General features: G+C 39.1%; 1 protein-coding gene across 2 annotated transcripts in view; it reads left to right on the top strand.

Moving 5' to 3' along the window:
• CFAP54 (cilia and flagella associated protein 54) overlaps positions 1-13,771 on the top strand; it is a 462,482-nt gene that overhangs the window by 17,486 nt on the left and 431,225 nt on the right. For both annotated transcript variants that reach the window (XM_064283706.1, XM_064283705.1), the window contains exon 5: positions 5,517-5,575. In XM_064283706.1, the coding sequence (XP_064139776.1) occupies positions 5,517-5,575 (59 nt within the window). The remainder of the gene's footprint in view (positions 1-5,516; positions 5,576-13,771) is intronic.

Genomic DNA, 13,771 nt, shown 5'->3' with positions numbered 1-13,771 from the left:
TAATTTTTTTTTCCTATAAAAATCACAGTATATCCTTTTTGTTGTTGTTGTGTTTTAGGTGAAGGTTTATGGAGCAAATTAGTTTCTCATTAAACTATTAACACACATATGGTTTTGTGATATTGGTTGCCAACTCTACAACATGTTAACACTCTCCACCTCTTGACTTTGAGTTCCCCATTACCAGCTTTCCTGTCCCTTCCTGCCTTCTTGTCCTTGCCCCTGAGCTGGTGTGCCCATTTAGTCACACTTTGTTTTATGGCTCTGTCTAATCTTAGGCTGACAGGTAGACTTCAGGAGTGACTTTAGTACTGAGTTAAATGGGTGTCCGGGGCCATAGTCTCAGGTGTTTTTTTTTTTTTGTGCAGCCCAATATTTGTTAATGAAATATAATTAGAAATGAAAAACATTCTCCAAAAGAAAATTCAGGCCTAGATGGCATCACTAGTGAATTCTCTGAAAAATTTAAGCAAGAAACAATGCAAAATCAATATACACTCTTTCAGAAAATAGGTAAGAAGGAAGTACTTCACAATTCATTTAGTAGAGGTCAGCATTATCCTGATCTCTAACCCATATAGAGATATTACAATACAGTCAATCTGCAGACTTCATGAAATCCCTCATAAGCACAAGTCTTTAACAGAACAAAAGCTACACACACACGCACGCACATACACACACGCACGCACATGCGCACATGCACACAGACACGCAGAGTTTATCCCAGTTATGCAGTTTAACGTTCAGAAGTCAATGTAATTCACAACTTTAACAGAACAATGCAAAAATATGGAGTACCTTGTGAATTTAATCATATCCATTCCATAATAGGATGATTGTGTTTTTAATTTTTTTCTTAAATTTTAGTTTGCCCTCATAAGCAGTGTCTCAGTTCCCTAGCACTGCTGTAACAGGAATACCACAAGTAGGGGTGGCTTTAAAGAACAAAAATTTATTTTCTCACCGTTCAGGAGGCTAGAAGTCCAAATTCATAGTGCGGCCCTTGTGGGAAGTCCTTCTTTGTCTATTTCAGCTTCTAATAGCCAGCAATCCTTGGAGTTCCTGGACTTGTAGGTTCACCTGCTTCCACTGTCATCAGGTAGCATCTGTTTTTTCTTGTTTGTGGATGCATGTCTAGGCTGCTGTTTATATAACTCAGGAGTGATTAGGCTTTGGACCTACCGTACATGGGTATGATCTCAACAGACTGATAACATTACTTTAGATTGCATTATGGAAGGTGATTACATTATATTGGATTAGATTACACCCACAGGTATAGGGGTTGGGATTCCAGCATATATTTTGGGCAGAAGCAATTCAGTCTATAACAAGCAGGGACATACAAAGCATGTCTTTGGGATTTACACTGAAGGAAGTGTCAGAGGCTCTGGGGATAATCAGCTCGAAGTATATAAAAAGCAGGAGCCACAATGAACACGTAAATAGAAATGGGAAGGATCAGAGGGTCAATGCAGGTGAGATTGGTGCTAGACATTGTCCACATATTGGTCCTTTTCGGAAGCAGCTTGGCTAGTGACTTTGGCTTTCTACTTATCAACCTTCTCCTCTTACTCAGAGCTGGGATAGCGTTGTTTTTGCCTGAAGTTCAAAAAGTACTGAAAATGTACCATTTTATTATATTTTAAATGATCATATGGTAAGAAATGAATCTTAGCTATCAAAATGTTATCGTTTGACTTTATTTTAAAGTTACACTGAATCTCTTACTATATTGTATGTTCTAAAAAAGAAAATAATGATGTTATTTTTGATGTGCATAAGACCAGGATAAAATGATGTGAAGGAAAACATATTGGATTTTCCCTAGTCCATGTCAAGCCTTTTCCTTTTTTGCCTGCCCAAAATAAACGTTTCGACATTTGATTTAAATTAGATTTTACATTGGTTGCCAGAGGTGTGCCTGTCTTTCGAGGATATTTTTCGGTCCAACAATTATCAACCTTCTGTGCTTGATTACCCGCAAGAAGATCCACAATTCCCTGAGTGGCCACTGCCTTCTCTCTGCCCACACTGCTTATACATCAGTGTGACAGGGACGGAGCAGGAACAGAGATTTTGTGCTCAAGAGGGACATGGGACTGGTGGGTTGGACCCTGTGAGTGGTCTGTACTTAGGGGGTGGAAACAATGCAGCACAACTCAGTATTGAGTCTTTTTTTTGTTGTTGTTCCATAATTTTATTTATTTTGTTGTTGTTGAGAATATACACAGCAAAACATACACCAGTTCAACATTTTCTACATGTACAATTCAATGACATTGATTACGTCCTTCGAGCTGTGAAACCATTCTCACCCTCCTTTTCTGAGTTGTTCCTCTGCATTAACATAAACCCACTGCCCCCAAAGGTTTCTTTCTAATCTTTTCGAATTGCTGTTGTCACTTTGGTCCCATATAGATAGTTCTTAAAAGTCTTTTATAGGTCTCAAAAAATAGCAATTTTATTCAAAAAACAAAAAAAGATTTTTGTATCTCCTGCATCCTAAAAGAGTTTATTTTTAATTTATATATGTGTTATTGTGCTCTGAAGGAGCCCTGGTGGCAGAGTAGTTAAAGCACTTGGCTGCTAACTGAAAAGTTGGTGGTTCAAACCCACCAGCTGCTCCATGGGAGAAAGATGGGGCATTATGCTTCCGTAAAGATTTATAACTTTGGAAACCCCAGCTCTGTTCTGTCCTATGAGGTCACTGTAGGTCAGAATCGACTTGATGGCAGTGGGTTTGATTTTTTGATTTATTGTGCTCTAGATTTTATTCTTTTTCTTAAATACCTTTCCACTTATTACTATAGATTGAGAATCTAGCAGGTTCCTCTATGTAGATCTGGTTCTTTAACTTGGCCTGCTGAATTAAATATCCATCCCCCCTGGTGATGAGCACCTGGTTTGCCTCTCCTCTGTAACTGCACAAAAAATTCTGCAATGAATATTCTTGCACATGCCCTTTTATGGACCCATGTGAGAGTTTTCTGGGATCTATGCCCAGGAGTGGGATTGCTGGGTTGTGGGAAACACACACGCTTAGTTTCGCTAACTACTGTCCCTGTTTTCATTTATTCATTTAAAATTTATCAAGTGCCTATGACGTGTTGGAATTTATTCTGGGTGCTAGGGACACGGGAGTGGGCTGCAGACAAAACACCCTGTTCTCATGTGTAGGGAGATGATTAAAATCAAAAATTAAAATCTCAAGTTACAACTAAATAATGTGTCAGACGGTGATAAGAACTATGGAGAAAAATAAAGGCAAGGAGGGGATAGGAAGAGCAGGGATTGGGCTCAGGGTGGGCTGCGATTTTAAACAGAATGCTCCAGCGAAAGCCTCGCTGAAATGACATGTGAGCAAAGACCTGAAGGAGGTGAGAGGATATCTTGGGGAAGGGTCTTCGAACTGGGGGAACAGCAACTTCAAAGACACTGCTGTTTTGACACTTTGAAATTTAAATAGTCAAAAATATATGTTGAATTGGCCCAGAATTTATCAGAACATTTGACCTTTCCAGTTAGACCTTAACACTTACTCCGTTTACTTTTAACTGGCTGTTATACATGCGCACCCTTGGTTCTTAAGATAGTCAACCAATACTGGTTCTTTTATACAGTCTAACTTGTTAGGTGCCACGGAGTTGGTTCTGAGTCATGGCGACCCTTTGTGTGACAGAATGAAACACTCACTGCCCAGTCTGCGCCATCCTCACAATCATTACTGTTTGGAGCCCATTGTTGCAGCCACTGTGTCAGTCTGTCTTTTTGAGGGCCAATCTAACTGGGTGTATGAATATTGATAACACCTCAACTAAACTGAACTCAGCTAACTGAAACCCTCAAATAGATTGTTTTTGTGGTGGCCATCTTTGATTAAAAGGAGTCACATGGCCAGGCCATAAGCTCATATCAGGGATTTGGGTCAAAACAAAATAAAACAAGAGAAACTTCCAGAGATATCCTGAGATCGTAAAGATTCAATCAGTGTTCCGATCTATACTATTACTCTCTCAGCCAGGTTTCTGCAGTGGGAATTCATAAGCCATGCCAAGATCCTAAATTATCAAAGAAGGATTCAGTTATATTCAGGACTTACTAGGGCCAGAAAGGTTAAAGGTACAGATTTGAAGTACAGAAGGCCCTTGTCATTCTTGAGAGCAGTCTCCTGAGGCCTTCTTAAATTTCCCAGCTCTCCATTAAAAAACTGACATGTTTATACAGGCTCCTGGCTTACACCTGAGTCACGTGTTTTGCGGAGAGGCATGTTTCCTGTGCATGGCCTTACTTGGTGATTATTGTTATTGTTTAACAAAGGAACACAGTTATACTTTTTTTTTTTTTAAGACTGAAAACAGAAGTCCGCAAAACCAAGTTGAAATAAATATGCTGGGCTCCAGCTGTGACTAGTGGAGTGCTTTCTTCCCCAGTGGATCTTTAGCAAAACGAATAACAACATGCCACAGGGACGGTCATACCAGGAGTGCTTGTCCATGCACGTGAAAGGGTCTGTTGCATTTTGTGTGAAGTTTATGGTGATAGCAGTGTGTCCGGTTTTATTCAATGTTTTTTTTGTCTCTGAATCCTGTAATTAATGTTATAGTTGCAGGTACATTTTAATCAAGTGAAGCAGGTGCTATTTTCTCCGAAGCTTTCAAAATTTAAACATGAACATAGGATTCATATATGTTGAATTTTGATGGTTGTGGATTTTAGATCAAATGTTTTGTAGGAAATATTTAGATGACTTTCCATTGCAATTACATCCCTTTTAGAGCACCGTCTTTTGAGTGTGTTTATGGCGTGGTAATGTCCTTTGCATACAGAGAGGTGTACAGTAATGCTGTCCTATCCCTCCCCCAACCCTGACACCAGCCTTGTATCCTCACCTCATTCATTGTCCTGTTGCAAAATCATACTTGCATGATCTGAAATAGGTGTTAGAAATCCTGATTTTTGTTAGAGTGTTTATAAGATGCACCTTCATAATAGGATAACTGTTACATGAGACTGCGAATGAATATAATGTAACCTAGTTTTTTTTTTTTCACTATCATGTGTTATGATTTTTAAATTATGAATTTCCTTGTGCCATGCTGATTAAATACATATTGTAATCTTATTTGGAGATAAATCTTTAGTTTTTCAGTGATAAGGAAACCGTGAGAAACAATAACATTTTATATGAATTAATAAAACCACAGTCTACATAAATTATGCTGCTGAAAATATTCTTTTGTTCAGCACATTTCAAAACTTAAACTGCATGTAAAATGAGACTAAAAGTACCTTATGCCAATCAGCATATTTAAAGTATGGTCATATTTTAAGGTCTTATCTGCAAGTTACAAAAAAAAACTCTTAACGATTATAAATCTTGTCCATTATCAGACTTCCTCATGAGATCACTTGTTTTAGGAGCTAGAGACTTAAACAGTAGAAATTGGAATACAATATTTCCACCATTTGACTATGAAGCATGTATGTTAACGGTCTTTTTCTCTATCCAGGTACCATTTACATTTACACTATTTGCAGAAAACTGATGATCATAGGCCAGTCTTCAAAGGTATGAAATGTACTGACAAAATATTTTTTCCCTGTATTTCCTGTTTTTCTTAAGGATTTCAGTAACACAGCACATTGAATGTTAATGAAAACAAGAAAATTTAGTGAATTCTATAACAACTTTATTGTTCTTATCTTTGCTTTCATAATGATCATATGCAAAAATGCAGACAGTAAAGTATTAAAGAAAAGAAAGGAAATTTCTAAAATTGATAGGTATTTTCTTGTGTCCCCCTATCTCTCAGATAGCCGTACCTATCAGATCTGATATTGAACATCCAGCTGTTTACTGATGTTTTAAGTACGGTGATCATCCATCCCAGCTTGCCCAGGACAGTCCTGGTTTATGCCTGTTGTCCTGCCATAATTATTAATAGCACCCCCTTTCACTCTTAAATGTGCCCAAGTTTGGATGTGAAATTATACGGCTACCTTATTTATGTCATGCTCAGGAACTTGGATTTCCCTTTGCTTCAAGTGCTTGGGCATTACTTACGGCCCACAGGCTCATTGGGTGAATGAAAACCTAAACTCAGTCGCCACCTGAGTAAAAGAGGCCTTTTTTTTTTTTTTTCCAAGTAATAAGATTCTCACTTACCAGTACTCACTGCTCAGTTTTAGCTTGAGGAAGTTGTTGACACTTCTATTGACTTCCCTACAATATTGGTCCCTTTGTTTGTAGGAGACAAATTTATTCCCTGTGTTCATTGTCCAGTCATTGAAATGTAGGCCAAGAAGGGAGAATATACTCCCACTGAGACCGTGCATGAGTTGTTGCTGGCATCTGAAACATTACCTCTTTATTTTTCTTTATTGCATGCAAACCTTACACTGAATATTCTAACACCCAGGACAGATCATTTATGGCCTTTGTTTCCTCAAAACATAGCCAATTACATTAAACGTGACAGTATTTAAAAATGGAAGCAAAGATATTTGCAGGCTCAATGGACAACATCAATTATGTGTTGTTTCTGTTTGTCCCTCAAAATAAAAACCTCTATTACTAACAGTGACTTGAACAAGCTTTGTGCCAGCTTTTTAAGTGTGAATTAAAATGAGGGAGGGACTGTCCCATGTATGATGTAAATTTGGCCTACAGACTATTCTAAAGATTCTACATTCAGTTCCAGAAGATTTCCTAAAAAGAATTTGCATACTCCCTTGCTGTAGCAACAAATACTGTTTCACAGAACCATGGTAGTTTGGTCTGCTACAGCATTTGCCTGCCAAAGCTTAGAAGGGCAGTGATGTCTGTGCCAGCATCTGATTGTTAGTGTTTGTACATGGCTAATGCTGGGAGAATTTTAATTTAATGGCCGAGTCATCCTAAAATAGTTTCTTATTTATATCCTATGTAAGACATCTCCCCCACCACATATAGCTATAATTTTTCTCTGACAAAATTAAGGGTGAAGGAAGATACTTCTCTGGTCCTAGTCTTGTGGGATGGGAGTTGGGGGAGTGAGGAATACGAGAAGTTTGGGGTGGTGGGTAGTTCTAAACTTGGCACTGGCAGATCAGGATGAAATTCTTTGTTCTATACAGTAAGTCTCAGGGAAATTAACAATTTTCACCCAGAAATTCCCAACCCCTAGCTGGTAAGTTGGTTTCTGAGCTGAGGCTATAGATCTAAATGGACTTCATGGGTCTGTTTAATGGAGAGAAGCCCTTTGGTGGTCCGGGCACATCTTGAGTCATTTTGGATCTGAAGGACTCTGATTCTGTAGTTACTTGAGAGCTTGAGTCTGTTCTAGTATAAGGCAGAAGTAGAAGTAGACATGGGATCCTCAGTGATTTCCTCGTGTCACTTCAGAAGTATCTAAACTTCCATACATATAGGATCTAGACATTATAGTTACTATTTGTTATTATTACTGGATCCCTACTATGTGCTAGGTACTGTGCTAAGGGCTTTCCATAAATAATATATTCACTACAGTCTTATCAGTTTAGTACTACCACCACCACCACCACCGTCATCAATATTTATTCAATGCCTACATCCATCACGTGTGCTTCTAAGCATTATCATGTATTATCTCATTTAATTCTCACACCACCACTTTCAGGAAGGTTCTCTTATCCCCGCCCCCCATCTTACAGTTGAGGAAGATGAGGCTCAGAAAAGTTAGTCTGTATATCTAGTTATTCATTGTCCAGCTTTCACATGCGTATGAGGTGATTGACAGTATTATGGTTTGGGTGAGGTGCACCCTAGTCCTCAAAGTGACATCTTTGCCTTTTAACCAGGGCTTTGAACCAGGTTTTTAGGGCTTGAACGCCTGCTGAGAATTTGCATTTCTTCCAAGTTCCCAGACAGTGCTGATTCTGCTGGTTAGGGACCAATTTTGAGAACTAGTAGAGCAGTGGTTCTTAAAATTTACCCTACGTAAGAATTACCTGAGGATCTTGTTAAAATGTAGATTCTGATTTAGTATATCTGGGGTGGAAATGCAAATTCTCAGCAGGGGTTCCAACTGGAATGGACTGGTTCGAAGCCTTGTTTTTAGCACTTTATGGAGACCTTTTGCAGCAAATTTGCCTAATGTAATATGTCATTTGATTTCTTGACTGCTGCTTCCATGGGCATTGATTGTGGATCTAAGTAAATTGAAATACTTGACAACTTCTACATTTTCTCCATTTAGCATGATGTTGGGAACCCTGGTGGTGTAGTGGTTAAGAGCTACGGCTGCTAACTAAAAAGTCAGCAGTTCGAATCTATCAGGTGTCCCTTGGAAACCCTATGGGGCAGTTCTACTCTGTCCTATGGGGTCACTATGAGTTGGAATCGACTTGACAGCATTGGGCTCGGGTTTGGGTTTTTTTAGCATGATGTTTATTGGTCCAGTTGTGAGAAATTTTGTTTTCTTTGTGTTGAGGTGTAATCCACGCTGAAGGCTGCAGTCTTTTTTTTTTTTTTCAATTGTGCTTCACGTGAAAGTTTACAAATCAAGTCAGTCTCTCATACAAAAATCTATACACATTTTGCTATGTACTCCTAATTGCTCTCTCCCTAATGAGACAGTACACTCATCCCCTCCACTCTCTCTTTTTGTGTCTATTCGGCCAACTCCACCCATCTCCCCTCCAGACAGGAGATGCCAACATAGTCTCTTGTGTCCACTTGATCCAAGAAGCTCACTCTTCACCAGTATCATTTTCTATCCCATTGTCCAGTTGAAGATTGCAATCTTTGATCTTCATCAGTAAGTGCTTCAGGTCCACTTCACTTTCAGCAAGCAAAGTTGTGTTACTGCATATCACAGGTTGTTAATGAGTCTTCTTCCAATCCTGATGCTGTACTCTTCATAGAGTCCAGTTTCTCAGATTATTTGCTCAGCATACAGATTGAATAAGCATGATGAAAGGATACAACCCTGACACACACCTTTTTTGATTTTAAACCATGCAGTGTCCCCTTGTTCTGTTCCAACGACTGTCTCTTGGTCTATGTACAGCTTCTGCCTGAGCCCAATTTAGTGTTCTGGAATTTCCATTCTTCGCAATGGTATAAACTGATATAAATGATGCTGCAGTGCCATCTTGTGGCTAAGATGATTAATTTGGAGTCTTTTTTTTTTTTTTTTTTCCTAATCAGCACCCTAATGTGGATATGCCTTAGTTTTTCAAAGATATTTTTTTCTATGCAAGGAACAATACCTCTGCAATCCAATCAATTTTTTTTTGCTATTAGTAGATTAATTCTTTCTAGTTTTCAGGGGCAAGGAAAAATGCTATAAATTAATAGTTGATTTGCATGAATGGCTTTTCATCTTTAAAACTAAGTGATGATTTTCAGAACCTTAAGTGTTTTTTGGCAATCTCTACCCCTCTTGCCCAGGCTGCACTGTGTAGTGTGAAGAGCACTTCACTTGGAGTCCAAAGACCTGAATTCTAGCCCCAACTCTATCACCTACTGTCTCTTGGAGTCAGATTAAGTTTCTTTCAAGGTTCCTTCCGTTCTCAAATCTGTGATTTAGGGTCTTTGATTCCAAACCTAAAACCCAAACCAAGAATGACATTAACAACTGTTACCTGAAGTTATTTGTATTTTGAAATGTGAAATTTTGAATACTAGGAATTCTGCGAGCTTCTGGAAAGAACATGTGAATCTAAAGAAGTATTTATACATAGTTTAATCCCATACTCCCAAACCACAACAATCCAAATGCAACAATCCAAAATACGGGATGTTAGGGAGCTGCAAGCAGATGTGAGAAAAACTCAAGAGTTTTTGCTGGCTGTTAATTCCATATTAGTTAAAAGCATGGCAAGGTTAGCAAACAACAATTACAGCAACGACAACAAAAACAGCAACAAAGCGATCTCAGGTTGACCTAGTAGCACTATAACGTCCAGACCTGGGACTGAGAGTTTCATTGCGGTGTTATGGTCATACATTCTGAACGGACATTGGCAACTTGGAGCAAAGCCGTAGGAGGGAAGTGAAATTCTGTGAGGGATAGAAGTACTTAGGGATATTTATCCTGGAGAGAGCTGGGATGGGGACAGGCTGCATAGTTGTGCTTAGATTCTTAGAAAGCTGTAATTTAGAAGTAAACTTTGGATTGTTTTTGTGCTGTTCCAGAAGGCATAACTAGGACCGACACACTGCAGATATATCAAAGTGGACTTCTTTTCAGGCTAAGGAAGCCCTTTTCCTAGCTAAAATTGTCTTCTGGTATTTCTCAGTTATAGGGTTGATGGGAAGAATATGTCAAAAAAGAATTATCAATAGATTTGCAGGGAAAAGTCATTCAGCTAGGGTAGTACAAAAGGTATGTTTATATATATATATTTTTATAGAAGACCAATAACAATGATGATAATTTTTCCTTTATTATGTTTCAAATTGCAGCTTAGAAATAATAACACTAGTAATAAGCACCATTTATGGAGTGCTTGAGCCCTGGTGGTATAATGGTTAAGCAGCTGACTGCTAACCTGAAGGTCAGCAGTTCAAACCCCGTCTGCAGTCTACCTCTGTAAAGATTTACAGCCTTGGAAACTCCGTGGGGAAGTTCTCCTCTGTCATAGGGAGTTGCTATGAGTTGAAATGGACTCTATGGCAATGAGTTTTTTTAAATTTTTTTATGGAGTGCTTACAGTGTGCAAATGGCATCCTTGGGACGTCATGTACGTTGTCCCACTCTCCATTACAGCAGTGCTGGGATGTGATCAAATACCTATTTTACAGAAGAGAAAACTGAGGTACAGAGAGATTAAAGTCACACAGCTACTGCGTGGTTAAATTGAGACTGAAACCCAGGTCTATTTGATTGCCATCTTGGACTGTTTTTACTAGCATCACAGGCCGCAGGCTATAAGTCTTTTCCATTTTCCCTAACCTGCTATACTAGTGTATTTTATTTTTATTTTTCAAATAATACACTGATTCTAGGCCAAAAATAACGATTGTATTATTTGGAGTTATTTTTAGGCCACTGTTGGCCCTGAATAAATATTAATAACATTGAGCAGAGTTCATAGTGTGACTTTGGAGCTAAGAAGAAAAACATTCTAAAATAACTAATTTAAGATTCTGAGTTCTTTAAATTGTTAACTTTTACTTTTTAAATGCTTATTTTTTCTTGACTCACAGTGTTTTTTAAGTAGTCAGCATTTTGTGCTCATCTTCCAAGCTGCACTCAAGGTACTGGCAAAAAACAAGGCTCCAGGAATTGACAGAATGTCAATTGAGATGTTGCAACAAACAGATGCAGTGCTGGAAGTACTCACTTGTTTCTGCCAAGAAATATGGCAGACAGCTACTTGACCAACTGACTGTAAGAGATCCATATTTGTGCTCATTCTAAAGACAGGTGATCCAACAGAATGTGGAAATTATTGAACAATATTGTTAATATCACACACAAGTAAAATTTTGCTGAAGATCATTCAGAAGTGGTTGCGGCAGTACATGGTTAGAGAACTATCAGAAATTCAAGCCGGATTCAGAAAAATATGGAGAAGAGGGATATCATTGCTGATGTCAGATGGATTTTGGCCAAAAGCAGAGAATACCAGAAAGAGGTTAAGCTGTGTTTTATTGACTATGTAAATGCATTCAGCCATGTGGATCATAACAAATTATGGATAACATTGCAAAGAATGGAAATTCCAGAACACTTAAATGTGCTCATGAGGAACCTGTGTGTAGACCAAGAGGCAGTTGCTCAAACAGAACAAGTGGATACTGCGTGGTTTAAAGTCAGGAAAGGTGTGTGTTAGGGTTGTATCCTTTCACCATGCTTACTCAGTTTGTATGCTGAGCAGATAATCCAAGAAGCTGGAGTGTAGGAAGCAGAATGTGGCATCAGGATTGGAGGAAAACTCATTAACAACCTGCATTATGCAGAAGACACAACCTTGCTTGCTGGAAGTGAAGAGGACTTGAAGTGCTTATTTACAATGAAGATCAAAGGCTCAGCCTTCACTATGGATTATATCTCAACATAAAGAAAACAAAAATCCTCAAAACTGGACCAATAAGCAACATCATGATAAACAGAGAAAATATTGAAGTTGTCAAGGATTTCATTTTACGTGGGATCTACAGACAATGCCCATGAAGCTGTGGTCAAGAAATCAAGTGACGCATTGCATTGGGTGACTCTACTGCAAAAGACCTCTTTAAAGTGTTAAAAAAGCAAAGATGTCACTTTAAGAACTAAGGTGCACCTGACCCAAGCCGTGATGTTTTCAGTCGTGTCATATGCACATGAAGCTGGACAATGAATAAGGAAGACCTAAGAAGAATTGACCCCCACGTGTCTGTCAGTTTGTCTTACTGTGGGGGCTTGCGTGTTACTGTGATGCTGGAAGCTATACCAGTAGGGTCACTCATGGCGGACAGGCTTCAGCTGAGCTTCCAGACTGAGACAGACTAGGAAGAAGGACCTGGCAGCTTACTTTTGAAAAGAATTAGCCAGCACAAACCTTATGAATAGCAGCGGAACATTGTCTGGTATAATGCTGGAAGATGAGCATTGTGCAGTGTTTCATTCTGTCATACATAGGATTGCTATGAGTTGGAACCAAATTGACAACACCTAACAACAACAACGACAACAACAACAACAACAAGAACTGATACCTTTTCAATTGGTCTCAACCCACCTGGAGCAAGGGAGAATGAAGAACACCGAAGACACAAGGTAATTATAAGCCTAAGAGACAGAAAGGACCACATGAACCAGAGACTACATCAGCCTGAGACCAGAAGAACTAGATGGTGCCCGCCCACAACCAATGACTGCCTTGACGGGGAACTCAACAGAGGAACCCTGAGGGAGCAGGAGAGCAGTGGGATGCAGACCCCAAATTCTGGTGAAAAGACTAGACTCAATGGCCAGACTGGGACTGGAGGGACGCCGGAGGCCATGGTCCCCAGACCTTCTGTTAGCCCAGGACAGGAACCATTCCCAAAGCCTTCTCTTCTGACAGGGATTGGACTGGAATATGGGATGGAAAATGATACTGGTGAAGAATGAGCTTCTTGGATTAAGTGGACGTACGAGACTATGTTGGCATTTCCTGTCTGGAGGGGGATGAGAGGGCAGAGGGGGCCAGAAGCTACCCAAATGGACACGAGGAAAGAGAGTGGAGGGAAGAACTGTGCTGTCTCATTGGAGGGAGAGCAATTAGGAGTGTATGGCAAGGTGTATGTAAATTTTTGTGTGAAAGCCGGACCTGATTTGTAAATTTTCACTTGAAGCACAATAAAAATTAATTAAAAAAAAAAAAAAGAATTGATGCCTTTGAATTATTGTTTGTGAAGAATACTGAATATACCACGGACTGCCAAAATAACAAACAAATCTGTCTTGGAAGAAGTACAGCCAGAATGTTCCTTAGGACTGAAGATGGCTAGACTTTGTCTCACATACTTTGAACATGGCCTTGAAGAAGGACATCTTGCTTGGTAAAGTAGAAGTTCAGCAAAAAAAGGGAAGACCCTCAATGAGATGGACTGACACAGTGGGTGCAACAATGAGCTCAAGCGTAACAATGATTGTGAGGATGGTGCAGGACCAGGAGTATTTTTTCTGTTGTGCATAGGGTTGCTATGAGTAGGAGCTGACTTGATGGTCCCTAACAACAACAACAAATTTGTGCACACGGATTATAATTTGCTTAAATTAAAATTATTATTATTTTAAAATGATAATAAATTCAGTAGTGCTCTTTC

Source organism: Loxodonta africana, chromosome 4 (genome assembly GCF_030014295.1).
Source record: "Loxodonta africana isolate mLoxAfr1 chromosome 4, mLoxAfr1.hap2, whole genome shotgun sequence".
Lineage (NCBI taxonomy): Eukaryota > Metazoa > Chordata > Mammalia > Proboscidea > Elephantidae > Loxodonta > Loxodonta africana.
Note: the sequence above shows the minus strand (reverse complement) of the source record. Positions and strands in the feature narration are given on the sequence as shown.